Below are 16,950 nucleotides of genomic sequence, written 5' to 3'. Positions count from 1 at the left end.
ACTGAGTAAAGGAGTTGGGAGGTCATGTTGCGGCTGTACAGGACATTGGTTAGGCCACTGTAGGAATATTGCGTGCAATTCTGGTCTCCTTCCTATTGGAAAGATGTTGTGAAACTTGAAAGGGTTCTGAAAAGATTTACAAGGATGTTGCCAGGGTTGGAGGATCCGAGCTACAGGGAGAGGCTGAACAGGCTGGGGCTGTTTTCACTGGAGCGTCGGAGGCTGAGGGGTGACCTTATAGAGGTTTACAAAATTATGAGGGGCATGGTTAGGATAAATAGACAAAGTCTTTTCCCTGGGGTCGGGGAGTCCAGAACTAGAGGGCATAGATTTAGGGTGAGATGGGAAAGATATAAGAGAGGGGCAACGTTTTCACGCAGAGGGTGGTACCTGTATGGAATGAACTGCCAGAGGATGTGGTGGAGGCTGATACCCATCCAAATGCCACTTAAATGTTGCAATTGTATATGAATAGGAAGGGTTTGGAGGGATATGGGCCGAGTGCTGGCAGGTGGGACTAGATTGGGTTGGGATATCTGGTCGGCATGGACGGGTTGGACCAAAGGGTCTGTTTCCATGCTGTACATCTCTATGACTCAAAGTCCAAGCAAACTGGTTAAAAATAATTTCATTATCCTAATGACTTTCTCATTTCTGCCTGTTATCCAAAACTTGACTCTGTTTTTGGACTGAACCTGAGCTTTCCAGGATTAAATAGTCAAAGGTTCCAGTTAGAACAAAATTCTTTACCTTTAGGTACTTTACATGTATAATTAAAAAGGTTGATTAAGCACATGTAAAATCTGACAGAGGAGTCTTGTGACACAATCTGATTGGGATATTCAAATTATGTTCATACTATTTCCTAATGTTTTATTCAGTATACTTCAATTCAAACTAGTTTTATTTATTGCATTATTATGAAACATGTTCTATTGGGTTTTTTTCCCCATTTTGTCAGCACAAGACAAAAAGTGATTCACACTTCAATTATTCCAGATTGCTCAGAGGCTTTATCAAAAGTAATATAAACGGGGCAGGTGGTACAGAAGTGGGATAATTAATTCCTATTGAAGCATTTTCCTCCCTCATTGAAACCAGTCACTTTCCAAAAATTCCAACGATAAGTCACTATCGTTAAACCATCCCATACTACAAATGATGGCTGTGATGTCAAACATCACAACAAGAGGCACTGATTTACAATAATAAAAGTCAAATTTCATTTCTATTACCATCAGACACAAATTTTAGAATACAACTTGGGAGCTTTCCATTCTAGTATTTTTCAAACCTTTGCCAACCGTAATTCAAATTGGAACAAAAACAAAAACTGAAAATAAGCATCTCATTTCCACTTGAGACCCTGCAGCCTTAGATGAAGTGTCAAGCTCAACAATTTTAGGGTCCAAACATCTTCCCCAACCCCTACACATTAGACCTTGTGATCACATGGACTGCTACCACAACCAACTCACTCAATTATTAATGCCCCCATTAGCACCTGATACTACAATGCTGACCATTACTCTTTCCTTCACCTGCCCAACTGCAGCTCTCTCTCCTGGGCTCCGTCTCCACCTATCATTTACTCCTATCCCCTTCCCCTACCCCACCTTTGACATTTATACCAACCTTTCCTCACCACACTCAGTTCTAAAGAAGGATCACTGGACTAGAACTGTTAGCTGTGCATTCTCTCCACAGATACTTCCAGACAAGAGTTTGTTTTTGTTTCAGATTGCCAGCATCTGCAATTCTTTTTCTTTTTATAATTCAAATTGGCTTGGCTTTCTCTATACAGAGATTTCGCAAAATCCTAATCTCAAAAGTTTTGATGTTTTTAAAATATCATGCTAATCTCTTATTGAACTATCTTACTGGAGACAAAGCAGCGTTTACAGCAGGCTTAATTTTCACCAACAGCATTCAAAATACCAACTCCATTCCATTCAAATTAACAAAAAAAGTTAAAGTATTCAACTAAAAACAGCCCTGTACTGTCTTATTTCTGACCACTTTAGATACACCAACATTAGAGTACATATAGAAAAATCTCAATCTATTGTAAAATTAGAATTCAAAGCACAACTGCAGTTACAGTTGGAAAGAATGGTTTTTAAACAAATGTGAGAATTTGCACGTATTTGTTTCTTTTTGTTATAAAAATTCTGCAAAATTTTAAATCAACTATGTTAAGACTAAAGTTTACTTGTATTGACTGTGGTAGTAGATTGTACAGATAATTACAGTGCTGCATTAAGATTAGAACATCTCAGTCACACAAAAGACAAGAATGTAATACTCACCAGCTGTAAACTCCCAAGGAATATGCTAGTTCTCACTTTCTTTTAAACTCAATGAACCTAGTTACTAGAGTTTACACTTGGGTTGCAGTGACTCACTAATACCCACTGAATATAGGGACTGGATTATCAGTAGATCTCTGTATTTCATGTAAACACAAAAAAATCAATTCAGTGAGTTAATCAGCCCCAGAAAATATTATTCGAGAATAATACTTCCAGAACAAGACAGGAAATATGGCTGTAGCAGAAGCTGGGGGAATGGTGGGAAAAACATATAAAACTTTCTTTTGAGCTACTCTGTTGGAGGCTCTGATCACCCGCCAATAATCAAGTATTCAATCTTCGTGTTTTGCCCTAAACTGTGAATGCCTGGCTAAGTTGATTAATGGGGAAGGCGACAAAATAGGAACAAATGCTCAGGTAGCCTGAATACACACTACAGTGTTCTAAGCATGGAGTTTATAAGGTTAGTTTTGGGCAAAGGAGGGTGCTAAGTTCTGAAATCTGCCTGATAATAAGTCTGGGTGGTGTGATTGTCGGAGTCAAAAAAAGGCTTAAGACAGTTATACAGTGAAGGAGATGCAAGATAATTATGTTTTCTCGTGCACAATTAATTTTACTTTCAGTGGTGGATTAATGAAATTCCTGAAAACCAAGGGAAACACCTGAAAACAGTCACAAAGTATCTGCATTTCAGAACTGGGAAATAAGAATCCACTGGAATCTGAAAAGCGCGATGATTCCCGGAAGAGTGCTGTACAAGATACTTATAAAGGCAAACATTCATGCTGCAGTATCGAACTCTAGTTAGACCACATTTGGAATACTGCATGCATTTCTGGTTGCTACACTACCAGAAGGATGTGGAGGCTTTGGAGATGGCAAAGAAAAGGCATACTGGGATGTTTTCTGGTTTGGAAGGTGTTAGCTACAAGAAGAGATTGAACAAAGTCAGTTTGATTTCACTTCAATGTCAGAGGCTGAGGACACACCTGATAGAGATTAGAATGGATATATTTTTTTCCCCAAGATAGAAATACTATGGGACATAGGTTTAAGGTAAAAAGGGAAAAGTTCAAACGAGATGTAAGGGGCAAGTTTTTTCTTGAAAACACAGAGTGGTAAGTGCCTGGAATGTGTTGTCAAAGGAGAATGTAGAAGCAGATACAACAGCAATGTTTTAGAGACATCTTGACAGATACATGAATAGGCAGGTAAGAGAGGGATGTGGACAGCTTTGAGGCAAAAGGGTCATGTGAGAGACTTAGAGAAAAAGCGTCATGTGTCAGCACAGGCTTGGTGGACCAAGAGCCTCTTCCTGGCATGTACCATTCTTTGTTCAAATGCATGAAGTACAAGTTGCATTGAAAAGTATTTGGTCAATAGCATTTTAAAATATTTAATTATTAAAACATTAAGTCTTGTTGTGTGATCCTTTCCAACCATAAATAGGTTGGAATGCTGTTGATCTTGACACAACAGTACTTATGCATAAACCAACAACTCTGTCAAGTTAATCCTTATAGCCACTGCGTACAATGGGAGTTAACCATCAATTGATTTTAAGGCATCTCCTTCCAATAAGTGCCATCTCAAGCCTTAGATTACAAAATAGCTGTCACCATTGAGAGAAAATACATAGATAGTTTGGTAAATTCTAATCACTTTAATATCTTGGACATAGCATGACCAAAAATGCTTACCATATGCTTAAAGTAGAGGGCTTGACAAATATGCCAATTAGGAGGTCAATCCATTCAATCAAATGCAGAGAAAGGTAATTCTTCCCTTTGTATAAAATTCACCAATTTGGCCATGAACCTGAAGAGCCAAATGAAATCCTTCTGTTGTGTTCAATATTTCAAGCTATAAAACTTCATAAACAAACTTAAGAAATATAGCTGTTCACCTTTGAACTTGCTCAGTCATTCAATAAAAACATGGTGAATCGGTGTTTCAAATTCCACATTCCCATCAATATGCCTGCCTGACAAGAACTTATGCCCCTCTGCCTTAAAAATATTCAAAGAACCTGCCAACACCACTTTGAGACAGAGTTCCAAAGTCACACAAACCTCTAACAGAAAAATAATTCTCCCCTAAAAGGGTGAGCCCCACAATTGCAAAAGTGCAACCTAACTCTGGACTGACCCACAAATATTCTTTCCTTGTCAAACATAAGACCATTCAGAATCTTATTCATACATGCCATTCATTCTTCTCAACTCCAGTAGAAACACAACCAGACTTTCCAACATATCCTCGTAAGACAATCAACACATTCCAGGTAACAATCTGGTAAGCCACCCTTGAAACACCTCCAATGCATCAAATCCTTCCTTAAATGAGACCAAAACTGCAGTCATCTACATAGACGTGGTCTCACCAATGCCCTATACAAAAGTATAATTTTTTAAGATAAAATTCTTGCATAAAAAAAGAGGATAATATCCCATTAGCCTTTGTGATTACATGCTGTTCTGGTAGACTACATTTTTGTCACACATGCACCACAACAGCTAAACCCCCCCAGTACCTCAGAACTCTGCAGTCATTCACCATTCAAGTAACACTTTGTCTTTTTCATCATGCACAAGTGAACAACTTCACATTTTCCACATACTAAGTGCCATCTACCAGATTTGTCACTCAAACAATCTCAATCCACCTGCATTATTCTGGTCTTATCGGAATCATGCCATCACTGCAGTGCAGATTGAGTTTATTCAGCACATCAAGCCTACACCAACCATTTGTCCAGCATCCCATACTATCCCCATAACACCACATTTACCATAGTTAACCCAGCCAGCCTGCACATCCCCGAACACTACGGGGCATGGCCAATCTACCTAACCTGCACATCTTTGGGAACAATAGGAGCAGCCAGAGGAAACCCATGCAGACACAGGGAGAACATGCAAACGCCACACAGTTGCCTAAGGCAGAAATCAAACCCAGGTCCCTGGCATTCTGATGCAACAGTGCTAATTACTGTGCCACCTTCACAACATATTTTCCTATCTCAATGCAGTCGACAAATTTAGCTACCATGCCTTCACTCCCTTCATTCAAGTCATTGATCCAAATTGTAAAAGACCGAATCTGTGGACACAGTGCAGGATTCCACTTTTCACATCTCGCCAATCAGATAAATACTCATTTATACATACTGACTGGCTATCTAGTCAATCTTCCGACATTGCTAATATATTCCCTCTAAACCATATTTTTGGCAATAACCTTTGTTGCAGTGCCCGATTGAATGCCCGTGGAAAGCCAAGTATAATACATCTATAGACACCCCCATTGAAAGTGTTTATTACTCTTTCAATAAGTTGACTCTTCCCTAATGTCGAGTTTTCTAAGTGCGTAGTTATACACCATGATTGATTCCAACATCTTTTCCACAAAAAAAGTCAAACTACCTTGCTTCTTGCCTTCCTCCCTTCTTGAATCGAGGAGTTATGTCTGTTATTCATTCGGATAAAAACGTGCCTGAATTTAGTGTATTCTAGAAAATTAACACCCATGCATGACAAGTTCATTAGCCACCTCTTAAGACCACAGGATGCTGCCCATCTGGACCTAGAGCTTTATTAGTCCACAACTGCAGTAGTTTTCCTACAACTGCTATTATTTCATCAAGTTCCTGACCTGCTTCCATCTGCTGACTTATAAGTAGTACAGGAATGTTTACTATATCCTTTATAGGAAAGGCATACTTTACTTACTATTTTCATTTTGGAATATCTTATAAACATTTGTTGTCCATTTTTAGATTCCTAGCTAGCTTCCCTCAAATTCTAATTTTGGGTTTGCCTTTTAGTCATTCCATATATTCCGACCAATCATCTCACACTGCCACTCAACTTTGAGCAATCATGCTTTTTTCTTAAATTTGATGCTTTTCCTAACTTTTGTTAACCATGAGTGCTGGGTCCTCTCTTTAGCATTTTTGTTTATAGTAGGAACATACAAATTTTCTCCAGAATCTTAAAGAATATACTTATTCTAAGCATTATGAAATATTGCTATAAATGTACATCACTATTGCCATTGGTCCATCACCAAGCCTAGTACGCCAATTATCGTCAGCTAGTTCAGATTTCAAATTGAGACGGATGCCCTTAAATATATTTAAAATTCTTGACTAGCCCAAGCTTCTCCCTGGATGCAAAATTGAAACATATCCTGGTTGCTGCTACCTAGAGGTGCCTTATCATAACATTTAAATATTTAAATGTTCACTCGCCATGGTAAGGCATACAAGGCTATGGGCCTCGTTGGGAAATGGGTTTAGAATAATTAGGTGGTCATTTTTGACTGGCATTGATTCAATGGGTCAAAGACTTTTTTCTGTGCTCTAACTCTGAGGACATTCATTAATCCTGTCACATAATACAATTAGTCTAGATAAATCTGCTGTGTCCTTGGTAGGAGAATGCACTGCTCAAAATAAACAAAAACCATCATAAATTGCATTGAATTGGCTTTATTGTCACATGTACTCAAATGAATGCAGTGAAAAGTTTACAATTTGTCCCTTGTGGTGCAATCTTACGGATAAAGATTCTTCAGTACAAGTTCTTAGGGAAATAAAGAAATAAAACGTCCAGCATTACAAATTATAGGAATAAGTTAGGAAAAGAGCAAAATTTAAAAATTCAGAATAATACTCCTTCTGACCCAAAAAACTCCCACAGGGTGCTGGGAGACCATCATTTCCAAGCATAGACTGGGACAGCTATAGTGTTAAGGGTTTAGCTGGACAGGAATTTGTTAAGTGTATACAAGAAATTTTATTATTCAGCATGTGGATGTACCTACTAGAGAAGGTGAAAACTTTGACCTACTGTTGGGAAATAAGGCAGGGCCGGTGACTGAGGTGTCAGTGGGGGAGCACTTTGGGACCAGCAACCATAATTCTATTAGATTTTAAATAGTGATGGAAAAGGATAGACCAGATCTAAAAGTTGAAGTTCTAAATTGGAGAAAGCCCAAGTTGGACGGTATTAGGCAAGAACTTTCAAAAGCTGATTGTGGGCAGATGTTCGCAGGTGAAAGGATGGCTAGAAAATGGGAAGCCTTCAGAAATGAGATAACGAGAATCCAGAGAAAGTATATTCCTGCTGGGGTGAAAGGGAAGGCTGGTAACTATAGGGAATGCTGCATGACTAAAGAAATTGAGGGTTTGGGAAAGAAAAAGGAAGCAGATGTCAGGTACAGACAGGATAGATTGAGTGAATCCTCAGAACAGTGTAAAGGCTGTAGGAGTATATTTAAAAGGGAAATCAGAAGGGCAAAAAGGGGACATGAAATTGGTTTGGCAAATAGAATTAAGGAGAATACAAAGGGTTTTTACAAATACATTAAGTACAAAAAGGTAAATAGGGAGAGAATAGGGCCCCTCAAAGATCAGCAAGACAGTCTTTGTGTGGAGCCACAGTAAATGGGGGGAGATACTAAATGAGTATTTTGCATCAGCATTTACTGTGAAAAAGGATATGGAAGATATAGAACGTAGGGAAACAGATGGTGATACCTTCAAAATGTCCATATTACAAAAGGAGAAAGTGTTGGGTGTCTTGAAACGCATAAAGGTGGATAAATCTCCAGGATCCGATCAGGTGTACCCTAGAACTGTGGGATGCCAGAGAAGTGATTGCTAGGCCTCTTGCTGAGATATTTGTATCATCAAGAGTCACAGGTGAGGTGCCGGAAGACTGGAGGCTGGCTAACACGGTGCCACTGTTTAAGAAGGGTGATAAGGACAAGCCAGGGAACTAGAAGCCATTGAGCCTGACATTGGTGGTGGGCAAGTTGTTGGAGGGAATCCTGAGGGACAGGATGTACATGTATTTGGAAAGGCAAGGACAGATTAGGGATAGTCAACATGGCTTTGTACGTGGGAAATCATCTCTCACAAACTTGATTGAGTTTTTTGAACAAGTAACAAAGAGGATTGATGAGGGCAGAGCAGTAGATGTGATCTATATGGACTTCAGTAAGGTGTTCGACAAGGTTCCCCATGGGAGACTGGTTAGCAAAGTTAGATCTCATGGAATACAGGGAGAACTCGCCATTTGGATATAGAACTGGCTCAAAGATAGAAGACAGAGGGTGGTGGTGGAGGGTTGTTTTTCAGACTGGAGGCCTGTGACCAGTGGAGTGCCGCAAGGATCGGTGTGTGGTTCTCTACCTTTTGTCATTTACATAAATGATTTGGATGCGAGCACAAGAGGTACAGTTAGTAAGTTTGCAGATGACACCAAAATTGGAGGTGTAGTGGACAGTGAAGGAGGTTACCTCAGATTACAACAGGATCTTGAACAGATGGGCCAATGGGGCTGAGAAGTGGCAGATGGAATATTAATTCAGACAAATGCAAGATGCTGCATTTTGGGAAAGCAAATCTTAGCAGGACTTGCACTTAACAGTAAGGTCCTAGAGTGTTGCTGAATAAAGAGACCTTGGAGTGCAGGTTCATAGCTCCTTGAAAGTGGAGTCGCAGGTAGATAGGTTAGTGAAGGCGACGTTTGGTATGCTTTCCTTTATTGGTCAGAGTATTGAGTAAAGGAGTTGGGAAGTCATGTTGCGGCTGTACAGGACATTGGTTAGGCCACTGTTGGAATATTGTGTGCAATTCTGGTCTCCTTCCTATCGGAAAGATGTTGTGAAACTTGAAAGGGTTCAGAAAAGATTTACAAGGATGTTGCCAGGGTTGGAGGATTTGAGCTATAGCGTCCTTATAGAGGTTTACAAAATCATGAGGGGCATGGATAGGGTAAATAGACAAAGTCTTTTCCCTGGGTTCGGGGAGTCCAGAACCAGAGGGCATAGGTTTAGGGTGAGAGGGGAAAGATATAAAAGAGACCCAAGGGCAACTTTTTCACACAGTGAATGGTACGTGTATGGAATGAGCTGCCAGAGGAAGTGGTGAAGGCTGGTACAGTTGCAACATTTAAAAGGCATTTGGACAGGTATATGAATAGGAAGGGTTTGGAGGGATATGGGCCAGGTGCTGGCAGGTGGGACTAGATTGGTTTGAGATACCTGGTCGGCTTGGAGGGTTGGACCGAAGAGTCTGTTTCCATGCTGTACATCTCTATGACTCTATGTCATGCTGCACTGAGGGCACGAGTTCAGGACATCAAGAAGAAAAGGAAAAGAAACAAAAAAAAAATGAAACAAATGGTGCCGACAAGCTCTGGAAGAAAAGTTCTACTCTGCTGCCATCATGGAATCAAATGAAAGGATTCTATGAACTCCTCAGTCAAGCTACTATCAGCAATCTGCTTTTTCCAGTTTTTTGTAGATTTAAATCACCCATGATTATAGACAACAGTTATTCACCAGTACATAATATTTATTTTTATATATTTTGTCCCACATCATAATTACTGTTGGGTGGCCTATAAACCAATCCTATTGGTGACATTATTCTACATTTCCACCCAAGCATAAAGCAAATCCTGATCTCACAAAAGCAGGCCACCTGCAACGACTATACAAAGTGCCATCATTGATTAACAGAGCCACCCTTCCACTTTAGGAGAAAATGAGGACTGCAGATGCTGAAGACCAGAGTTGAAAAACGTGATGCTGGAAAAACATAGCAGGCCAGGCAGCATCCGAGGAGCAGGAGAATCGACGTTTCGGGCATAAGCCCTTCCTGAAGAAGGGCTTATGCCCGAAACGTCGATTCTCCTGCTCCTCGCATGCTGCCTGGCCTGCTGTTTTTTTCCAGCATCACATTTTTCAACACCCTTCCACCTTATCCAACTTATTTTTCTCCAAATGTTGAGTACCCTCAACAACCAGGATCTTTCATCATAATGCCATGTCTCCATAATATCTATCAGATCATATGATATACTTCAAAAATATCAAATTTGGTTATTTTGCTATGAATGTTATGGACAAATACAAAGCCTTTAGCTTTGCAACATCTGGTCTCGATATCTTGTCTACTTCTGCTTTTTTAAATTCCCTTCCCTGCCCCTTCCTGCCATTCTCTGACCTTCATTGGTCACATTACTACTCCTACTCCTTCATAGAACACATCTTTCCATATTTGATCCCTTTTCACTATTTAATTTAAAACCCTCTCTACTTCTTTAGTTGTGGGGTTTGGACGAAGACTGGTCCCAGCAAGGTTCACGTATGGACCATCCTAACAGTACAGTTACTACTTTCCCCAGTTCTGATAGAGTGCTGTTTGAAACAGAATCCACTTCTCCCACACCAATCTTTGAGACATTAATTTTTGCAATTTTAAGATGATGTCAATTTGCATAGAGCATAGGTAATAGTCCAAAGATTATTACCATTCAGATTCTATTGGCAAATCAATGCCTAGTCGGCGGTTTTCCTAATTCCACCTATGTTGGTCAGTCCATCGGTCAGTTGGACTGACATTGGTCGAGATAATTTTATCATCATGGGCATTTTACTGGGAAAAATACAGTAAAATAGCGAACAGCTTCCAATTTCACCATTTGGAATAGATGAATAATAAAAACAAAAGCTTAAAGACAATCCATAACTTTTCCACCACTGCTTTGCTGCCCACACTGCCAGACTCAACAAACTTCCCATTCCTCAAGCACCAGCTTTCACTGTTGGGCCTACCTCGCTGATGACGCCTCTGCCAATGTAGCAGCTATTACTGGGTCCCGTGCTCACCCCTCTGTCAGCTGCCTCCTCAGAGCTGCTGCCAGAGTCCCACGGCGGGCTCACCAACCCCTTCGCTGCCTTTCACCAGAGTCCGGCTCGGGGCTAATCAGCTACTGCAACCAACCCGGACCCGAATGAAGCTGCCTTCCTATCACCTTTCTCGATACTTAGCTTCTGCAGCAACACAGAAGTAAAACTAAAAACTAAGCAAAACTAAAAAAGACAAAAAAAAATTTTAAAAGCGAACAGAGTAGACAAGCCCCGGGCAAAGCTGCCCAGATGCTGCTTACTCCATCGTGGATACCCTACATGGACCGTGATGTCTGGATCTTCTCCCTTCCACTGTAAGCTCTTTTCCGGTCCTGAGCAGATATTCCATATCATGGCACCAAGCAGACAGCATAGTAGTCTGGACTTTTGCTCTTTTTGGGCAGAGAATCTTTTTTACTCTGCCTCATTATACTATATCATACTGCTACATGCCTTGTTGGTCCAATCCCCAATGAGCAGCAGTGTTTACAGTTCAGCTTCCAACTCAAACTTCAAACACTTATTTCAGATATATTTGCCCTAGATCACAAGGGTATCCAGGAGCTACCATCTTGCACAACCTTGAAACCACATGAACTACAATCCTTAAGTTTTAATTAATTGTATTATTGCCACATTTATCATGCTAATGTCCACTTGACATGCTTCAGACGTTTGCAGTCAATTAAGATGGGAAAAGCTGAAGGACCTCTTTCACCATACAGCCTTGAATAGCCACATAAACCAGTAAAACAGAAATCCAAGGTATGCATATAAAGTTAACAACTGGTAATCTTTCAGAAAATAGTCAGTGGATCTTCAAATTTAGAATCCCATAGTTAGACAATTACGGATAATGAATGCGACTCTGCAGAGCAAGCTCGATGATCCCAAAGACAGAATTGTAGGAAAAACATACAAGTTATAAAACTTGAAAGAAACTGGACTGTTTACTACAGAAGGTATGGGAAGAATTAACAAATGTTTCGAAGGGACAGCACGGAATGGATGAAGAGAGATCCAATAGTTGAAAGCTTCAGAATGAAGACAGAAGATGAAATGTAACATTTCAAAACAGAGCTAAACAAATTTTCAGCATATTTACAAAAACCGTGCAATGCAGAAGAGAAAGTCTATAGTCTTGAAGGATAAACTTTGCCACTGCTCATCTCTAACTGTCTACAAGCTGATGCTAAGCAGCTTTCTTGGACGTCTAATGTCTGTATAGTGTATGCACTTAGCTGCTACATAGGAGGTTCCTTGGTTTTCACCCAGCAAACAGTAAAGGAATGGGAATATATTCTAAGTTGCAATGATATGCAACTTGGAGGGCAATTTTCAGCTGATGGTTTTCAATGTGCCCATTGTCCTTACATGCCTGGGTAGAAGTGGCCACAGGACTGTGGAAGCTACCAGAATGAATTACTGTAATATAGTATGGCAGTTGGCACACAATGCTACCATTGTGCACTTGCATCAGAGGGGGAAGAATGCTTAAAATTAGTGGATAAATGCCAATCAATTGGGCTGCTTTATTCTGGATGGTGTTGCGCTCAAGTGTCATGAGGGCACCACTCCACCAGATAAGTGTAACATTTTCTACCAGACTTATCTACAGTGAAAAATCTTTTGAAAATCAGATGAATCACACTGCAGAATACTCAATATTTAACCTTTACTGGTACCAACGGTATTGAGGTTAGTTCAGTTAGGTTTCTGGTCAATAATGAACCCAAGAGGTTTAAGATGGCATAATTTCAGAATGGTAATATCATTGAATGACAGAGAAAGTACCTAAGACTCTCTTGTTGAAGATGGTCATTAGCTTGCACTTCTGTGGCACAATTGTTACTTTTTACTTAACATTTAATTTATTGCAGAGTTGTGAATAAAATCAGTATAAAAATCATCATTACTGCTGACCTGACAGAGGTTATTGATGAAGCTCATAAGACCACTGGGTTTAGGATAATGGCTGGATTCAACAACCACAACTACCATCTTTTATGTTAATATGACTCCAGCCACTGGAGAGTTTTCCCAAGATCTCAATTTTTTTTTTAACAGTACAAAGGCTGCCAGGTTGTCAAGAGGTAGTCTCAGTCAGTGTTTGAGCCAGGTCTGTAATGAAGCAGGGTAATCCTTGCAGAAGGCACTGAACATCGATGAGTTGTTATTATTAATTGCCACTGGACAGCATTATTGGTGGTTGCATTAATTTTGCCACTAATAACGATTGCTCTTGTGACAGTGGTATTGTTGCTACTTCTGGGCCAGAGGTGCTGGTTTCAAGTCCTATCTGCTCCAGAAGTATGAAATAACAACTCTGAACAGATTGATGAGAAAATATCTACCTTGAGGAATTCATGCAATGATGTCCTGGAACTAAAATGACTGATGTCTAATCATCACAACCAGTAGAGAATTTCCCAATTTCCAATAACATTGGTTTTGCTAACACACCTTAAAACCAAATTGATGCCAAGGGTAGTCACACTCACCTCTGGAGTTCAGCTCTTTTGTAAGTATTTGGACTAAGGTTACAATGAGGTCGGGAGCTGAGTATCATCAGTAGAAATTAATCTGAACAGCAGTAAGGTTATCACTGAGCAAGTGCTACTAGATAGCACTGTTGACATCCGCAACTCATCACTTTGCTGATGGACCAAATACTGGCAAACGGAACTAGATTTATATACGATATCCAGTCGGTATGGATTGGACTGAAGAGTCTGTTTCCATGCTGTATATCTTTATGAAAGAGTGTAGACTGTAACAGTTATAATTGAATAGGCTGGGTTTGACCAGCTTTATGTGGACATCACATTGGTAGGTAAGTGCCAGCATTGCAGCTGTAATGGATCTACTGGTCTAGGGGCCGTACTGGTTATCTAACACAAGTGCTCAGTACTAGTGACAGAATATTTTAAGAGCCTATTGCCTTTGTTGTCCAGTATTTTCAAACATTTCTTGATACCACAAGGAGCAAGTCAAATTGGCTAAAGCCTAGGAATGGGTTAATGCTTGGAAACAGAGAAGACCAAGATGGATCATCCACTCAGTACTTCTGGCTGAATATTACACAGATGTTTTTGCCTTGACTTTTGTAATGATATTTTGGGTTTGCCTATCACTGCAGATGGGAATATTTGTGGAGCCTCCTCTTCTTGTCAGTTGTTTAATTGTCCACTGAGATGTGGCAGTAACCCAGAGCTCACATCTGATCCATTAGTTGCAGGAGCTCTTAGCCATGTCTGTTACATATTACCTCTGCTCTCTGACATGCAAATATCATTTGACTGGCTTGGTGGTGACTTAATGCAGAATATGAAGGGCACATAGTTACAAACTGTGGTTGAAAACAATTATGCTATTGCTCATGATCCACTATGCCTCATGGATGCTTCGTTTTGAATTGCTAGATGTTGAAAATTATCCTATTTATTATACAATGGAAGGCATCCTCAATGTGTCACCACAAGGAATTCTTATTCTTACCCCTGCCAATACTGTCAAACACAAATGCAGAAGAATGGTTGGGGTTAAGTATGTTTTGCCTTCGTGCTAGCTCCCTCACACTTGCCACACACACAGCTGTCTCCATTAGGACTGTCAGCTAGATGAATGGTGGTGCTTTCAACTCACTCTTCGTGATGGACATTAAAATTCCAGTTGACATTCAGTTTGCTTGCCACCCTCAGTGCTTCTCCCAATTTACGCTCAACATGAAGGATTACAGATCCAATCAAAAATGCAGATAGTAAAGAAATCTGAAAGTTTCCCTGCCCATGTTTCATCTAATGCCATGTGACTTCATGGGTTCCAGAGTCAATGTGAAAATTTCCATGACAACTCCCTCTTGACTATATACCACTGTGCAGATATGATAAACAGGCAATCAAATTTACTTGCTTAGTCTCCTAAGTCACCATCTCTGATCTTTGAGTAGAGTATACCCATCTAGAATTCAACCCCAGGGTTGGGCAGCATGGTGGCACAGTGGTTAGCACTGCTGCCTCACAGCACCAGACACCTGGGTTCAATTCCCACCTCAGGCAACTGCCCGTGTGGAGTTTGCACATTCTCCCAGTGTCTGCGTGGGTTTCTTTCGGGTGCTCAGGTTTTCACCCACAGTCCAAAAATGTGCAGGTTTGGTGAACTGGCCATGCTAAATTGCCCGTAGTGTTAGGTGAAAGGGTAAAATATAGGGGAATGGGTCAGGGTGGGTTACTCTTCGGAGGGTCGGTGTGGAGTTGTTGGGTCGAAGGGCCAGTTTCCACACTGTAATCAAATCAAATCACCAGAAATCAAGTAGATATCCTGTGAATTGATTATCTGGTCTACTATAGAACTACAACTCACCTCTCAACTTTCTTCCAAATGAAAATGACAATGCAACTTTAAAATTTCATACACAATATGTATGAAATTACATTTAGATGCAGTAACTCCTACCCTAAACACAAATTCACATCTAAAAGATATTGAGATACAGTCTAGTAACCAAGAAAGGTAAGGACGTTGCTACTATTCCACTTAAAGTACTCAATTTATCTCCTAAAGTAGCATCGGGTATCGTACCAGAAGTACTCAAGCGTTTACCCATCACCACCTAACCAAATCAACTGAAACTTTAATACTTACCTGATGCAAAGAGTAGAATACAAGTATAACACTATTGAGCTTCACTGAAAAATAATTTCTCTCTTGAAATGAAACGAGTGAGTTTGAAAGTAGAACAATTGTTTAGACCCTGACAAGAAAGGTTCCCCTGACAGAAACCTCAAGGGGAATGATCAAACAAAGCAACGACACGGAAAATACTTCTCTTAAAGTGTGTGTGAGTGTGTGTAAGAGAGAATATTTTTAAAAGGCAGAAGTTACCAAGGAGGTGCGAATAGCCAGTTCCTCAGGGACAGGGCCTACCCAGTTTCTCAAAGCCCCCGAAACCCTGAGCTAGCCCAGCCTCTAACCGGCGGCCCATTGTTTCCCCATCCACCCCCCACTCGCTCCCACAGCCTCAGGCTCCCAGGCCGGTATTTAACAAGTCGCTATCGGTCGATCCCAACCACTACCGTCCGTCCGCAACCCCCATTCCTTCAGTCCCATCCACACGCCTCGCTTCCGAATACCGAACCGGCGGAGAGGCCCAACTTACTGACCCGCTGCTGCAGCCATTCTACCACCCCCTGCGAATAACGGCAAGCGGCCTTTCCCCCGCCGTCTCCCCCCCCTTCTTCCTCCTCCTCCTCTTGCTGTTGCACCCGGCAACGGTAACCGCCAATCAGCGCGAGCGGTGCGTGCAGGCGCGGGAGCGCGCACGTGCTCGTCCACACGTCCGTAGACCGGCGGGTGTGCACGCTTCATGCCCGTGCGGCACCGCGCGCCCACAGCTGTCACTGAGATAAGCCGGAGCCGTGAGTGCACTCTCTCCTTCCCCTACCCCCAGCACCTCAGCTGACTTGAGAGTGCATTTTAAACCTGACGGTTCACCACCGCAGCTGTCTTTTCCTGCAGGATATGTAGGTGTGGAAGGATCTATAGATCCCACTGTCATCATTTGGGATCCTGGAAATGTTACAGCACACATAGAGATAGACTATGGAGTGTCCATCTAAGTACCAACTCTCTGCAAGAGGAGCTGAGATAGTCCCACTAGCCCGGATCTTCGGATGAAGGCTTGAGTACAAGAATAAAGCCAGAAAAAGACTCGACACTTTTAACTTTTTAAAAATTTTCTCTTTGATCTGTTGAATCTCACTAGCATTTTCAGTTTTTATTTCAGGTTTATAACTGTATTTTCCTCTAAATACAAGACTAAAGGTGTCCTAATTCAATTGTACAGAGTGTTGATGTAAGGACAACTGGAACACTGGATATGCGTTTTTGGTCTTCAATACCGAAAGAAGGATATACTTGCTGTAGAGGGTGT

General features: G+C 41.0%; 1 protein-coding gene across 2 annotated transcripts in view; it reads right to left on the bottom strand.

The window, feature by feature from the left end:
- The window catches only part of kbtbd8 (kelch repeat and BTB (POZ) domain containing 8), a 50,191-nt gene extending 33,786 nt beyond the window's left edge, over positions 1-16,405 (bottom strand). The window contains exon 1 of one of the 2 annotated variants that reach the window (XM_043708305.1): positions 16,181-16,405. In XM_043708305.1, the coding sequence (XP_043564240.1) occupies positions 16,181-16,385 (205 nt within the window). In that variant the 5' untranslated portion in view covers positions 16,386-16,405. Of the gene's footprint in view, positions 1-4,012; positions 4,105-16,180 lie in introns of those variants that run through there. The other variant, XM_043708306.1, reaches the window with a different exon arrangement.
- Between the last annotated feature and the right edge of the window lie 545 nt (positions 16,406-16,950).

The sequence above is a fragment of the Chiloscyllium plagiosum genome, chromosome 18 (genome assembly GCF_004010195.1).
Source record: "Chiloscyllium plagiosum isolate BGI_BamShark_2017 chromosome 18, ASM401019v2, whole genome shotgun sequence".
Lineage (NCBI taxonomy): Eukaryota > Metazoa > Chordata > Chondrichthyes > Orectolobiformes > Hemiscylliidae > Chiloscyllium > Chiloscyllium plagiosum.
Note: the sequence above shows the minus strand (reverse complement) of the source record. Positions and strands in the feature narration are given on the sequence as shown.